At 46.0% G+C, this 16,362-nt stretch overlaps 1 protein-coding gene across 10 annotated transcripts in view; it reads left to right on the top strand.

Moving 5' to 3' along the window:
* APBB2 (amyloid beta precursor protein binding family B member 2) overlaps nucleotides 1-16,362 on the top strand; it is a 405,358-nt gene that overhangs the window by 366,849 nt on the left and 22,147 nt on the right. For 4 of the 10 annotated variants that reach the window (XM_037731835.1, XM_017509865.2, XM_017509867.2 and 1 more), the window contains one exon: nucleotides 7,934-7,939. The exons of the other annotated variants lie outside the window; for them this stretch is intronic. In XM_037731835.1, coding sequence (XP_037587763.1) covers nucleotides 7,934-7,939 — 6 coding nt within the window. The remainder of the gene's footprint in view (nucleotides 1-7,933; nucleotides 7,940-16,362) is intronic. 10 annotated transcript variants of the gene reach the window in all.

Consider the following 16,362-nt stretch of genomic DNA (forward strand, 5'->3'; position numbering starts at 1 on the left):
GAGCCTCTTTCTTCTTTAAGATGATATATTTATTTTAATCGTTAATTATGGACAATAACAGGAAACCAAACACAAATGATAGTAATTTAGGGTGTTACAAAGCTGGGCACAGTGGTACCCACCTGTAGTCCCAGCTACTCTGGAGTCTGAGGTGGGAAAATCACTTGAGCCAAGGAGTTTATGTCCAGCCCAGACGTCATATAAGACTCCATGTCTTAACAAAAACAAAGCAGGATGTTACAGCAGTGGCATTGTGGTTTTTGTTTTTTAAAGATTCTTCATCATATTCAATGAAAAGGGAAAAAACGATGCTAGAACAAAGAGACCAACTACCTAAAAAAAAGTAACCTTAGTAGCAGGGTGCAGTGGCTTATGCCTGTAATCCCAGCACGTTGGGAGGCTGAGGCGGGCGAATCACCTGAGGTGAGGAGCTTGAGACCAGACTGGGCAATATGGTGAAACCCTGTCTCTACTAAAAATACAAAAAATTTTCTGGGTGTGGTGGCGCTGAGTAATCTCAGCTGCTTGGGAGGCTAAGGCAGGAGAATTACTTGAACCCGGGAGGCAGAGGTTGCGGTGAGCTGAGATGGTGCCACTGCACTCCAGCCTGGGTGACAGAGCAAGAGTGTCTCAAAAAAAAAAAAGTAACCTTAGTAAACATAAAGAGTACATATTCTTTCCAACTGTATCAAGAAGCTAACTCCTGCCATTATACCCTAGTACCTCTGACAGGGCAGGGGGGATGGTTTGTAGGTGCCCCAGAGGGCAGATTTTAGTCCATGGCTGCCTCGACAGGTATGGGAATGTGTTGTCTTGGGTCTTTTCCTTAAATGATAAGCAGAGATTTATTTCTCTTAGAGTACAAATATAAAGAAAATTATCTGGGGATAAATCTTGATAGAAATCAATATACAAGGGAAATTTATATATTGATTTCTTCAGGAGCAGAGGAGCTATTTCTCCTTTAGACAAATGTTCCAAAGAAGGAAATCTAGTTAGGAGTTCTGGTGACACCATTGTTTCTGCTGGAGATGATCAGAGTATAGATTTCCTTTGCTTTTAAATAGAGTCATGAGAGATTAATAATCTCAGAACTTGCCTCTTGCCTGTTCAGATGAAATATATGTTTTATTAACATTGTTTCAGCTGACATGAAAACAGGATATGAACCAAAGTCATTTTAAAAGTGCTGTCTGCGATGAGCAATGGCAGGAGAAAAAGGAATTCAGCCAACTCCCTGCTGTTTGTGGCATCACTCCCTTAGCTTCTTACCATTGTGATGAGAAGGGAGTTCTCTGTTTCCCTTATTTAGTTATCCACTTATTCAAACATATTGATTGATTGCTTACTATGTACCAGACAGTGGTAAGTGAACAGGCAGAAAGGTTCTTGCTCACATGAACTTTACTTTTTCGGTGGAGAGTGGGAAATAGGGTAGTTTCAGATGGCTGTGAATGTTGACAATGACTAGGGGATCCTCAGGGTTCTTTTGGAGGCTGTGACCATCAGGATGATGAGGGGAGGGCCTGGGGGGGGAGCAGAGCAAGCAGCGGAGCAGCAAGTGCAGAGGCTGCCAGGCAGGGGCAGGCTTGTACGTTTCAGAGCCAAAGGGTCCCAGTGTGGCTGGAGGCAGGGAGTTTGCAGGGGTGAGCAGGGGTGGGGGGAGTGGATTGTAAGCAGGGGCGCCATGGAATAACTGGCTACTGCGTAGGGGATGAAAAGAAGGTAATTTAAACCAAACACAGCACTTAATTACTGTCACCAGCTCCAGCAGTGGTGGAACCAAAAGTCCAGTGGGGACAGAGAAGGGCAGAGCAGAGGCCACCTCCAGCGAGGAATGATGTCCTGAGCAGAGCCAATTAATTGGGAGGGAGCCCAGCTCAGGTGCCTGGTGCCCCAGAGCTACATGGTAGAGAAGAGCCCAGCCGACAGGCCTGCATTCTGTTTGCAGATCCACCACCTGCTAGCTGTGGGCTTTTGAGCGAGTTAGCTTAAACTCTCTGACCCTTCGATTCCTCATTTGTAAAATGAGAGTCAGGATGCTTCTCCCTGCAGGGTTCTTGAGTGGCTTGGCGACAGTGTCCACCAAGAACAGAGAATTCAATAGCCAGGAGCCACTGCTGTGACTTGGTTAGTGTTCATCAGCCTTCCTAGGGTTGGTGTCTGCTTTTCTTTAGATATGATTGAGTTTATATTACACCAGAAATACTTGTATCTAGATGGAAGTTAACAAAATTCAGGGCTGGGCGTGGTAGCTCATGCCTGTAATCCCAACACTTTGAGAAGCTATCGAGATGGGAGGATTGCTTGAGCCCAAAAGTTTGAGACCAGCCTTTGCAACATAGTGAGACCTTGTTCCTATAAAAAATAAAAAATTAGCTGGATGTGATGACACGTACCTATAGTCCCAGGTAATTGGGAGGTTAAGGTGGGAGGATTGCTTGAGCCCAGTAGTTTGAGGCTGCAATGAGCTATGATCGTGCCACTGCGCTCCTGCCTGGGCAGCAGAGCAAGGCCCCATCTCAAAACAAAACAAAATTCAAACGAAGGCCATATGTATTTGCTTTCCATGTTACCTACCCTAGTACTCCTTTTACCTGCACAAAGAAATCCCCTTGACAATTGAGAAAGTGATTTAAGAACGCGTCATAGCCACAAGAGGTCCTGTACGTAGCTGGGTGCCCACCATGATTTTAAGTAGGAGTCTTGTCTGCACCTTGCCAGGAGTTTGTAGCTGGTGGCATTCTGGCATAGAAACCACTGTGCCGTCATTATCCCTGCTCGGAATCAGTCTCTAAATTCTTGCGCATTCCTGTGCTTTGTCAGATAGGAGCCTTCTGCTGTCAAGGTTTTTGTTTTGTTTTGTTTTGTTTTTTTGAGACAGTCTCGCTCTGTCACCCAGGCCAGAGTACAGAGGCATGATCTCAGCTCACTGTAACCTCCACCTCCCGGGTTTGAGCAATTCTTGTGTCTCAGCCTCCTAAGTAGCTAGGACTACAGGTGTGTGCCACCATGCCCCGCTAATTTTTATATTTTTAATAGAGAAGGGGTTTTGTCATGTTGGCAGGCAGGTCTTGAACTCCTGGCCTTAAGTGATCCACCTGCCTCAGCCCCACAAAGTGCTGGGATTACAAATGTGAGCCACCATGCCCGACCCAGTATTTTTTATTTTTGTTTTATCATCTTTGCTTTCAGAAAGGAAGCTAACCCATGGTTTCACAGTTCAGTTGGAATTTATAAAACTTTATCCTTTCATTACACCCTAAACTTTAAAGTTGAAACTGGAACATGGCATAATTTAAAAACTATAAGCTGTTTACAAGCTTACTTGATAACTAAATATAAGCTGCGTGTGTGTTCTTTATCTCAGATATTCAGAGAAGCAAGATTTTTGCATTTTTTTTTAAATCTGTGATACAGCACAGATGAAAGCTGAAGCTCATTAATTCTTGCTGTCTTCAAAGATGGACTTTAAAAAATATTCATTTCCTGGTTGCTTTTAAATATCTCTTTTCCCCCTCGTTAGTAAGCAGACTGGTAACTATTGTGTCTTCCTTCCAATGGCATGAGAAAGTCCTTTGTTTAGAAGAATGTGCCTTGAATTTCAATAATCTTAACCACTTTAAATCCTAGCTTTACACTCTTAAGTGCTGGAACTCGAACTTTCCCATCATGGTGCTGCTGCGCAGGACGGTGGGGTGGGAGGGGAGCTGGCTTTGGAGAGGAAAGCATGCTTGGTCGGAGGCGGGTGTTAATGTCCCCGGTTGATCCTGGGAAGGATAGAACCTTTCCCTGAGATGAATTCTCTGAATATTAGCCAGAAATCAGTTGGTAAATTTGCATAAGTTCAGTGTTCGTTTCTGTTCAGAGGCCTTTCACCTGCAGCATTGAGATTCTAAAGGGGCCTGGAATTGAGTTTCAGGAATCACTGAACTTTTCCAGCTCTGCCCCCCTTTTATACAATTGTGTATAAGATTGTGAGTCTGTGCACGTTTTTTTTTTTTTGTTTTTGGAGTTTTATTGTCAGATGCAAAAGTGCCTTGATCCAAAACAGGCCAGGAAACTTTCCTTTCTCCTGGTGGACCTCCCCTTCCCTCCCTCACATAGTGATTGGCCTGGCCTGCACCCTATAGGCCATACTCAAGCCACCACCCTATAGGAGCTTTATATGGATTAAATAATGTAATCTTGTAGCATTCTCAGGACGTAAGGGTCCCTATGATTCCCATTTTACAGATGAAGAAACTGAAAAACAAAGAGGCTAAAGGCCCTGACCAAGGGCAGATAGCTAATCAGTCAGTATCTCTCTCTCTCTCTCTCTCTCTCTCTCTCTCACACACACACACACACACACACACTTGAAGCTGGAGGAAAAAAACTGTCAAACTCAGGAGCTGGTGCAAGAATTTTCATGACATGAAGTTTTGCAGTGCTTGCTTCACTGTCATGTGGATAATGGTGTGATGGGTGTTCAGAAGGCTCGAGAGATGGCGGGTGATGAAAGACAAGCATCGGAAAGAGGCCTGCAACAGAGACTTCTGCAAAAATGGAGTGAGAATTCTACTGGCAAGTCCTTGCTTTGTGTGCTCAGTTTGTGAAAAGTGGACAGTCGTGCACTGCATGAGAAGTAGGTGGCCGTGCCAGGGAACAGGAGACGGCGTCCTCTTCCAAAAAGCTGGAATAGACATTGTCATTCTGGTGTGCTGGTTTTGTGGGGTTTTTTTTGAGGAATTTCCTCTTCATTTGGATTCCAGTTACACATGCCAAGTACTTCTGGTATTTCGGGCTTATACTAATGAAAACATTGCCAATTACGCCTGCATTTATTTTCTCAAGGAACAGCCACGGAGAGCGTGCTGATCAGGCAGCCTTGGGGTATATGGCTCTTGTGGAATTAATCTTGGGGTTTAATTCTTCCCACTGGCATCTTGTACAGCAAGAAGGGAGTAAGCGTACGCCTGGCGCTAAATTTAGCCTTCTCCACTTTCAGACTGGCTTGTCTTGTGCAGAAGCCCAGCTTTGGACTGATGTTTTCTCCCCAGCAAATTTGCCAGGTGCTGAATTGGTGGAGCTGCTGGCACTGTCTTTGACTCTCCTGGGTTTTTGAATGACATTTCAAAGATCACTCTGCGGTCTCTATTTATGGCTGGTTTTCACATTGATACTTAAATCAAGCAGTGTTTATCAACCCTGAATGAATTAACTGTGTTAAAAGTTTTCGGAATCATTTTTCCAAGCCCGCCTTCAGGGAAAAACATGGTAGCTACATCTCGGCGGTATGTTTTTAAGTGAATCACTAGCAATGGATCGGACTTAAAATATCCAAGGCTACAATAAAATTATACACAAAAGAAACAGGTCGTATTCTCAGATTGTTAGATTTTTAAAGTTTTTGTCACACACTAGGGATAGGCTTTTTATTAATAATAAGAAATTGAAAACGTTTATTATAATCAAAACCAAGTCAAAACACTAACACTTCCTTTACTGATAAAAATCTGAGCACTAAGGAGTTCCTAGCACATTCATTCTGAGATTAGGAACCCAAGAGTTAGGGAGGTTGTGTGACTTGCATAATGTTACCCAGCTGTGGATCCAGACTGGGACTAGCATCCGGGTCTCAGGGTCGCTTGCTGATCTTGTAAATTGTGACCCGAGCCTGGCTTTGGTACGTGGAACTAAGTAGCACAGAGGGACCTGAGCCAAGAGATGACTCTCCAGCATCCTGTACAGCTGGGGTCCAGCAAGCCTGAGGAGAGGGCCCCTGCCGCTTCCCCAGGTGACTGCCCTTCTATGGCAGATGGTCCATCTCAAATGCTGCCCAGCACAACACAGCCAAAGAGGTGAAGCCACTGGATGATGCAGTGGTAATACCTATAACGATGCAGGTTATTGCAGCTTCGTTACATGCCTGACATTCCTGTACACACATCGTCCCCTTTAATTTCATGCTTATAATGCCCCTGCGCATTACAAGCATGAGCAGGTGCCCTTATCCCCTCTTCAATGATGAGGAAACGGGTTTTGTGGGGGCGTACCTTGTAACACAGTGTGCTGGCACACAGAGAGGCCCTGGAAAGCTATGTTGAATCAATTAAGAGAAGGTAAGCAGTGTACTGGAAGGAATGTGGCTACCCATCTGGATTTGAGCACAGCTGGGTCTGCCTCTTCAGCCCAGAGACCCTCTTAGGATTTTTAGCCACCTCTTTCCCTGTAAAAGTTAACCAAAAGAGAGGAATGTTCCCTGTTCCTCTAAAACCCTAGGCTCTGGCCAAACCCTTTGGCCCTACCTTGAATACTTAAGTGTAAGGACTTTCTGTGTTTGCCATTTAAGAGACAAACCATTAGGGGGCTCTGCAGGGCTGTGTAGAAGTATGAAATACCCACCGTGGGTGCATCTAAGACTAGAATTAGAGTCCTGCAGCCTTCCCCGTATAGTAGCTGTGTGACCTTGGCCAAGCATCTCAACCTTTCTGAACTTGTTTCCTCATCTGTCAGTGAGAACAGTAATATTGACCATGTCCAGTTACTGTTAGAGGTCAAACAGAGCTCAGTAAAGGGCAACTGTTGGCTGGTGGTGTTGTCATCATTAATATTAGTCAACTGTTAACTAATATTAGTTAACATCTGTGCCCTGGGGCACACTGATCACTATGGCTTCCCTTCAGTACTGAGGTAGATAGTTGCATATTTTATCACAAAAGTCAAATGTGCTTGTTGTGTCATTTTCAAAGAGATAGAGAAAGTAAAATCCTCCATAATCCCCTTTCCATATTACAGTTGACAGTTTGGGTGTCATATTCCAAATTTTTTACTGTGCATATGTTAAAATACATATGCAAACATTTTGTTGTTTTTATAATACCATGGGTCTACAACTTAGCTTTGTTTTTGCCCCACTTACTGATGTGCCGTGGTCATTGTTCCGCCTCAGGGTGAGCAGCTCTTCCTTTCCACTTAATGACTCTGTGGTTCACTGTCTGGTGCGCTTGGTGTTTCATGCCATGATTTTAGCTCCATCCCTGCAGGGCCCTGCTGGCCGCTCCATGACCCTGGCCGTAGAGTGCCCAGGAGAGCAGGTTTCTGTGAACATAGGGTTTCTTCCTTCCCTCCTCATTATCTGTTCAGTGCTCCCTGCCTCTTCGGCCCAGTTGCTCTGGGTATAGTGCATGCAAATCGGCTGTGACAAGGCCAGAAGAGAATGGTGAGCACCGTGGGTCAGGGGGTTAAGTGATTTCATTAGGATCTCGGGAAGCTCAGGGAAGCTCAGGGAGGGAACTCCAAGAGTGCGGCCCCAACCAGAATCGCACTCTCCTCCTCTCTCCATTCCATTCCATTCCTCTTGTTCCTGGCACATCTCCGATCTCTCCCCCTTTGAGCTGTCATCTCCTGTCTCTCCCGCTTCCTGCCCCTGCCCTTGACCTTCGTGCTGCCTCCCTCCCTGTTGCTCTGTAAGGATGCATCTCGGGAAAAGCACCTGGATTCCAGTGATATAGCTCTGTTAGTAGAGTGTCAGGAATGTCAGTAAAACAGGTAAGGCTATGTCCATGCCGTTGTTTCTGTATGTTATTTATGGGGAGCAGGTGGAGCTGGAAAATGAAGACGTGTCCTCTGCCAGTGTTTACTGCAGTTTCCTGTATTTGACTGTGATATTTGAAGCTTGATTACCTCCCCCGGTTGTTATGTTACCTCTGTAAATTCAGCTGGCATCTCTTGGCTTCATCGTAATGTGGCTCAGAATACACACTTCTGGGCGATACGGTTGACCTAAAATAAGCAGGGAAGGCCTATTATAATTGCTGCAGAGTTGGGAAATGAGATGAGCTGTCAGTGCCGAGATTCAACTGTTAACGGGACTGTGTTATTTGCGGGATGCCGTGTGAATGCTAACATGTTGTTTCTGCTCTGTTCCCTCACGCCTTCCCGGATTCAGAGAGAGGTAACTGGCCGATTTTCACTCCTCCCCCTTTCGTGGTGTCTTACTTGTCTGGCAAAGCTCACTTGCTTTCTTCATGCTGCATTACCATCCTCACAAACCATCCTTGTCTTTGAAAGGCAGAACTTTTTTGTTTTCTTTTGTTTCGTTTCACCTTTTATCACCAGCATTTAAAACGGAGTCTGGAATTGCTTCTGCGCCCCTCATCCTCTACTGTGTTTGACCCTGTTGGGAAAGGTGACGGGCTGAGTGATTAAGTCTAACACCAATGTGGTCACTCTCACTAATGACTGAGAAAAATCTCATCAGCATGGCAGGGAGTGAATGTGATGGAAATAGGTTATATGCCATGTTGTAGAAGGAGGCTTTTCATGCTTCTGGAAAAAATTAATGCGATAGCCAGGTGTGATGGCTCATGCCTGTAATCCCAGCACTTTGGGAGGCTGAGGTGAGGTCAGGAGTTCAAGACCAGCCTGGCCAACATGGTGAAATCTCATCTCTACTAAGAATACAAAAAATTAGCTGGGTGTGGTGGTGGGCACCTGTAATCCCAGCTACTTGGGAGGCTGAAGCAGGAGAATCGCTTGAACCTGGGAGGCCGAGGTTGCAGTGAGCAGAGATGGCGCCACTGCACTTCAGCCTGGGTGACAGAGGGAGACCTGTCTCAAAAAAAAAAAAAAAAAAAAAGCAAAGAAAGATTAATATTAGTGCTTATATTACAGATTCTCTAGAATTTTATTGCTAAAGTTTGGCACCAGGCTACTAGCCTAGCCAGAAGCACTGATTCAATTTCAGTGTCAATTATTAGCCAAAATATATGGCCCTCCATCCCCACCATGAGAAGGATGGAGCCACAGAAAAGACATCACTATGAAACAAAAGAGATTTTGACCTCAGTTGTGTTTTTCCAATGCTCTGCATGTCAGCCTGCCCATTCAACTGACTGGGGACTTTAAGCTCCCCTATTCCATAGCTCTACCAGTTGATAAAAACTCCACTTTTGATGGAAGAAGGGAATTTTGAGGTTATTCTCCTTGAAAGAATGGTTGTGGTTCCTGCTGGGTAAAGTGGAGAGACACGAAGGCAGATCTCCTCTTTGTGTCAGAGTCGGTCTCCTGTAACCTCCCTGCCTGGTTGGGAGCTGGAAGTGATGAGTCCTCAGCCGGGAATTCCTGCCACACTGGTGTTGTGACTGCCCCCTGCTGGTGGCTGTTTTCCCTGTGATGCACTGCTATCATTGTCCAGTGGTCAAGAGGGAGAGACAGCCTAGAGTGGGCGGTGACACCTCCAGGGTTGGTCTTCCAGAGGGTGTGATTAGGAGAATTTGTGCGAGCTTCCCTGATTTTTTAAATCATTGGCGGAGACCCTGGCGGTGCGGGGGAGGTGGTGGAAGGTTCTGGAGGATGAGGGCTGTGCATGGATGTGAGCTCCTTCATCTAAAATAACAGCCAGTCCCACCGGAGTCAATGGTGAGGATATTTTCAGGTGTTTGCTAGTTCTTATCCTCCGTGTTTATTTGGGTATCCTCGCTGGGAAGCAGTTGCTCCAAATATTAATAGCAGGACTCTGTTCTAGAGAGGGCTACAGATTCTAGTTTGCCCAAACCACCTTGATGATCGCAGGTGGGAGAATTTCACATCTGCTGTTTACATACTCTGTGTCTCATGAACGTGCCTGGTGAAGAATTCCCTGCCAGGTAACGAGTTGCTGGGATGCTCCTTTCAAGAGGCTAAAAAACTTAGCATCTTTTTAAGCTTGCAAAGGAGAAAGTAAGTTAAGCTTACCAAGTGAGATCCTGAGCTTTGTGAAATTAGTGATGCCTGCATATGATACATATGACATTGGGTTAGAAAGAACAGAAAACCAAAGTCTTACGTGTGTGTGTGTATTGCAGGGGTCATTCTGGATTGGCCATCTAGAAAGATGAAGTTTCTCATGTACTTTCACTTCCCTGTTCCTCCCACTCTCACAACAAGATTTTCAAAGTGCAGTCGGAAAATAAGAGCATCCAGTCTTGAAAACAGGACTCACTCTTCCTCCAGGCCTTGTACACGCTGTCAAAAACCCACATTTTGGTACAGCCCAGGAGCCCTGTAATTACACCATGTTCCCATGTGGGCTTGCCTTTTGAATTCTGTTTTGGATCTGATACTGTGCCCTGAACAGGTAAAACAAAGAGGAGGGAAAGCCCTTTGTCATAAAGTGCCAGAAGTGCAGTGTTTGGATCCAGTCCCTTTGCTGCTGTCTTATCGTTATTTACAGATGGGACCTGCCCTTTGCAAGTAGCAGCAGGAGAAAGATAAGCTGGGAGGAAAGGGTCATTGGGTACATTTTAGCAAGTCTTAGTATAATTCTTATGAGTGCAAATATTTATTAAAAATGCCCCTCAGCTGAGCATGGTGGCTCACGCCTGTAATCCCAGCACTTTGGGAGGCCGAGGCAGGCAGATCATGAGGTCAAGAGATCGAGACCATTCTGGCCAACATAATGAAACCCTGTCTCTACACAAAACTTAGCTGGATGTGGTGGCATACACCTATAGTCACAGCTACTTGGGAGGCTGAGGCAGGAAAACTGCTTTAACCTGGGAGGCAGAGGTGTCAGTTATAATCCCAGCACTTTGGGAAGCTGAGGCAGGTGGATGACCTGAGATCAGGAGTTCAAGACCAGCCTGGCCAACATGGCTAAGCCCCGTCTCAACTAAAAATACAAAAATTAGCCAGGTGTGGTGGCACATGCCTGTAGTCCCAGCTACTCAGGAGGCTGAGGCAGAAGAATTGCTTTAACCCAGGAGGTAGAAGTGGCAGTGAGCCAAGATCGCACCTCTGCACTCCGGTCTGGGTGACAGAGTGAGACTCCAACTGAAAAAAAAAAAAAAAAAAAAAAAAAAAAAAAAAAAAAAAATCCCTCATGGATAAGGAGACAGTATTTCAAAGTACGCTTTTTGGTTGACTTATTTTTCTTCATTTATAATATAGTACCTACTCTATTTATTGAATGCCATTTGTTGTGTGCCAGCCTTTATAATGTCCCTGCATAAAACATGCCATGTATTTGACCTGAGCAAATGTGAGTGATATGAAAGACGTTATCAAATAGTGGGGACTTGTAAGGAATCCCAACAGCAGAGAATTAGTGAGAGATTGAGTGGAAAGTGAATCTAACAGAAAAGGACAGGTGAGTTCCTGCCAGTTACATGGGTTCTTGTACAGCTGATGACGTCAGCTTGTTCTGTGCCGCTCCAGAAAGCATAACAAGATCCACAAGCAAAAGTTACAGGGAGGCAAGGTTCAGTTCATCATTAAAAAAAATATATTTGGAACCAGGCGTGGTGGCACGTATCTGTAGTCCTAGCTACTGGAAGGCTGAGAGGGGAGGACCACTTGAGTCCAGGAGGTCGAGGCTACAATGAGTCGTGATTGCACCACTGCTCTCCAGCCTGGGCGACAAAGCGAGACCCTGTCTCAAAAAAATAAAATGAAAGATAATATATAAAAATGTTTTAAGAAGAGATACACACACACACACACACACACACACACACACAATTCACGGAGCTTTCTACCAACAGAACAGGTTGATTTATTAAAGAAACAAGATGTCCTATCATGGAAATACTCTAGGTACCACCTGCTGTAAAAGGGTCTTTGAAAAGTTAGCCTGAGTCACAGATAAGAGGTGTGTAGATGCCCTTTTGAAGAGAGGTAAACACTAAGCAAATTCCATTTACCTTAAGAGAGTTGCAAAAGAGAAATTTAGGGAGAGAACCAGTAGTTCTGGCTGTTCTTTAAATAGAGCCTGCTTTTGCCAGGGAGGCTGAGGCGGGCAGATCACTTGAGGTCAAGTGTTCGAGACCAGCCTGGCCATCATGGTGAAACTCCATCTCTACGAAAAATATAAAAACTAGTCAGGCATGATGGTGCACACCTGTAGTCCCAGTAGTCAGGAGGCTGATGCATGAGAATCACTTGAACCTGGGAGGTGGAGGCTGCAATGAGCTGAGATCATGCCACTACACTCCAGCCTGGGTGACAGAGCGAGAATCTGTCTCAAAATATAATAATAAAATAAAATAAAATTTAGCCCACTTGAATAAAGAATCATTTATTCTATAAAGATGGATTAAGCCCCTACGGGTGATTAGAATGCTGTATAATGGAGAATATATAAAAGCAATCTTTGGTCCTCTTTATTTTTTTATTAAGAAATTTGAGGCTGTCAGATAAGACGTCTTAACACTGACATTTTTCTCCAGCAAAACTCTAGCCTGTTCCTCTGGGAGAGTGATTACTGAGGAGGACAGCAAAAAAGGAACAAAAAGAGTTGGAAACACCAGGGTTCTGTAAGCTGGTGGCAGCAAGTACTTGGTGCCTGGTACTAGCTTCTGTCACCATTTAAAGAAGAGACACAAGAAACTATAGCTATCAGCCTTCCACTTCCTGGCTTATAAAAGAAAATGCAGTAATTCTCATGACTACAGGAGTTCAGTGGAGTGAGACTTTATGTATGGGGAGCAGATGGCTCCTGGCCTAGCCTTGTAAATGGCTAGGGAATGGCGTGAACTCGGCAGAGGGCAAAATGGTCTTGCTGCCAAGTGTGAGACAGAGCGTAGAATTTCAGATAATCACAGGTTCCTTGGAATCTACAAGTTGTTGGAAAACCGAGGAGCTATGTTCTTTCTGGCCCTTGGAGATCTTTTGGGCCAGCTATGTGGTTTTACAGATGAGACACTGAAGCTTGGAGCCTGCGTGGCTGTGTGAGGCACCCAGTTAATGAGCATGGCTCCCAGCCCATCTCTCTGAGATGGGACCCTCCTGGCGTGCTGGAAGCTGGGAGTGCTAACGGAAGGAGAGTCCTCTTCGGCTCCCCAAGTGAAGGCTCCTAAAAGGCGCCAGCAGTGGACCAGCCAGCCGCTGTGTCCCATGCAGCAACCGAGCTGGCTATAGGCCCTGCCTGCTTGGCTGCCTGACGCCTGATGGCCGTGTGGCACCCGGCACACTCTTTCCTCCCAGCTCACACGCTCAGCCTGAGCTGATCGCGCCAGTTTAGGTTTGCGCAGTCTGTTAGGAATACTCTGAGTGTGGAGGTGTATTTACTACAAAGCAATTTCTTATGTCCTTCAGAATACAAGAAAATCTAGGAAATATTACATTGCTTTTACATATGACCATAATGGCGTTTAGCATCATAACACTGGGATTGGGAAAAACACTCAACTGTGTAAAAAACTAACTGGCGACAATTTGGCCCTTCGATCACTGTGGAACCCGGCTGATGGGATGTAGAGTTTGTTTACTATTTTCTCTACTTTTATGTGTGTTTGGAAAGTTCCAGAAGGAGAAGAGTAAAAAACAGAAAAGAGAGAGGGTTGAACTCTGTTCTTTTAACTCCTGTACTCTTCAGCCTGGGGCCCCAAACTCCAGGTCACTGCCGACCTCCCTGTGGCTAAGACCACCTGCTGTGTCTCCTGCTGTTCTGGAAAGCTCTCTACTCGCTTGCCTGAGCACCCTTTCTTTGATGTCTTTGAGACCAGCCTCTCCTGGGCTCTTCCTGCCCTCTTCCCCAGCAGTTTTTTCTCTACCTTCTCATTGGACCTCCTGCCTCAACAAGGCCTCTAAATGTTCTTCTTCCCCAGTCGCCAGGCCTTGCTTTGTCGTGTTTTTGTTTGTTTGTTTTTGAGATAGAGTCTTGCTCTGTTGCGTAGGCAAGAGTGCATGGCATGATCTCAGCTCACTGCAACCTCCATCTCCTGACTTCAAGTGATTCGCGTGCCTCAGCCTCCTGAGTAGCTAGGATTATAGGCATGAGCCACCACATAATTTTTGGTGTTTTTGTTTTTGTTTGAGACAGATTTTCACTCTGTCACCCAGGCTGGAGTGCAGTGGCATGATCTTGGCTCACTGCAACGTCTGCATCCTGGGTTCAATAGATTCTTCTGCCTCAGCCTCCCGAGTCGCTGGGATGACAGGCGCATAACACCTAATTTTTGTATTTTTAGTAGAGATGGTATTTTGCCATGTTGGCCAGGCTGGTCTCCCAACTCCTGACCTCAAGAGATCCACCCACCTTGACCTCTCGAAGTGCTGGGATTATAGGCATGACCCACCATGCCCAGCCAGCTGTCTTTTCATGCTCCACACTCTAACCTGCTCCCCGACTTCAGCTGCCTCCCCATCCATGTCTCCTGCCCAGACCACAGGCCTCAGCGTAAGGTCCCAGCACCCACCTGCTTGGTGGGCCGCATCACCTGGTGACGGACCTCAAGCACAAGCACCCCACATGTCTTGTCCACCCTGGAGCTCATCAGTTTCCTGCACCAAATGGGCCCTCCTCCCTCCCCCACTCCAGTGATGGGGTGCTTAGCTGTCCTAGCAGGGACCCCAGAATTATTCTGAATCCTCTCCCTCATCCACACATCTCTCACACATCTGCCATTCCTGCCAGCCATCCTTCCAGCCCCTCTTCCATCTGTCTCCTCTGCCCTGTTCTCACAGATGCTGATTCAGACTGCACTTCGCTCATCCTCCTGCACTGGACCACCGCAGTAGCCCCAGCAGTCTCCTTCCCTTGGCACGCCGTGTCCCACTAAACAAATCACATGGGGTCATCTATAATATTGCTAGGCTAGGATGGCTCAGAGTAAGGGCCATTGCTGGCAAGACATGAGGCACTGTGCAAACTGACTACAGACTCCTGCACAGCTCCCTGCAGCTGCGCCTGTGCCTCACCACAGCACCAGGGCGTACGCATGGGGCAGCCGGGAGTTCTCCCAAACACTCGGTGGGCCTTCTGACCTCCGTGCCTTTGCTCATACCCATTTCCATGTTCTTTGAACCATCCACTGTCTTCTTACCCTGATGAGGTCCTTCTTATACTTCAAGCAGCAGCTCAAACCTTACTGCCCGTCTGTAACGTTAGACAGGGTCTTGCAAGGCTGGAACCTTATCTGTTTGAGTTTGCCTCTCTGGTGCCTGCTATATAATACCAGCTAGAAGGTGCTTGTAGACTTGTAGAAGTGAATTGAATTTTTTTTTTTCTTTTTTTTGAGACAGAGTCTTGTTCTGTCGCCAAGGCTGGAGTACAGTGGTGTGATCTCAGCTCCCTGCAACCTCTGCCTCCCAAGTTCAAGTGATTCTCCTGCCTCAGCCTCCCGAGTATCTGGGACTATAGGTGTGTGCCACCACGCCTAGCTAATTTTTTGTATTTTTAGTAGAGACAGGATTTCACTGTGTTAACCAGGGTGGTCTCGATCTCCTGACCTCGTGATCCACCTGCCTCAGCCTCCCAAAGTGCTGGGATTACAAGCATGAGCCACCGTGCCTGGCCTGTAATGAACTGAATATTTTTTAAAATAACAGTCTTTAATACCACACCATAAAATCCAAATGGCAGTTGCATTCATTTCCTATTGTTGCTGTAACAAATGACCACAAACCACGTGGCTTAAAGCCCCACCAATGGATTCTTTTTCAGTTCTGGAGATTAGAAGTGTCAAATCCCAGTGTTGGCCAGGCTCTGTTTCTTCCAGGGGCTCTGGGGAGAATCTGTTTCCTTGCCTTTTCCGGCTTCTTGACGCTGCCTGCGTTCCTTGGCAGCTGCCTCCCGTTCTTTTCCTTATGAAGAAGGTACCTGCCGTTTTCTCCTGTGAATTTGCTGGTCCTACCCAGAGAGTCCGGGATAACCCGTCTCAGGATCCTTTGTTGATCGCATCTGCTAAGCCCCTGTTGGCATGTAAAGGAACACAGCCACAGATTCCTGGGGCGCGGGGAGGGATTATGACTCTCCTGCAACAGCCCTTTTAAGAAGTCAGGTGCCGAAAAGCCAAGCTTTTCACACAGGCAAGTGATGCTTGGATTTTGTTCTGAATCATAACGAAATTTGATCGGTTGTGTATTTCATTGTGCACAGATGAAGTTGCTCCACTGGTCTGTGGTCCAGGCTTGAAAGAAAGGCCTCACTGCCTCTTACAGATCTCCGTATTTAGGGCTCTCAGCTGTTTTAGGATGACTCAGGGTATGTTACATGAGCGTGAAATGGGAAATGCGCACATTTCTTGACCTCCACGGTGAGGAGAAGGCACCTGTTTTATCCTGGGAAGCTATGAAACCTGCGGAGGGTTAGTTACCAGACTCACCCACTGTCATGGACTGACAGATTTCTGCCTCCCTAATTTATTAGCCTCTACTTGGGAGGATACAACAGATATGGCTGAAAAAAAAAAAAAAAAAAAAAAAAAAATAGTGACAATCCCTCCCAAAAAAGCCCGAGGCTGCTAAGTTTCTCCTTGGAGAAGCTGTGGGTTCCAGATGGTTGCCCTTAAGGCACCAGTCACCTTCCTCTGCGCTAGAGGAAAATGAAGATTAATAATCATAATTTAAGTTAAGCCTAAAGGGCTGCCTGTGAGTTCTTGAACCAAGGCACAGAGG

Source organism: Cebus imitator, unplaced genomic scaffold (genome assembly GCF_001604975.1).
Source record: "Cebus imitator isolate Cc_AM_T3 unplaced genomic scaffold, Cebus_imitator-1.0 Scaffold425, whole genome shotgun sequence".
Lineage (NCBI taxonomy): Eukaryota > Metazoa > Chordata > Mammalia > Primates > Cebidae > Cebus > Cebus imitator.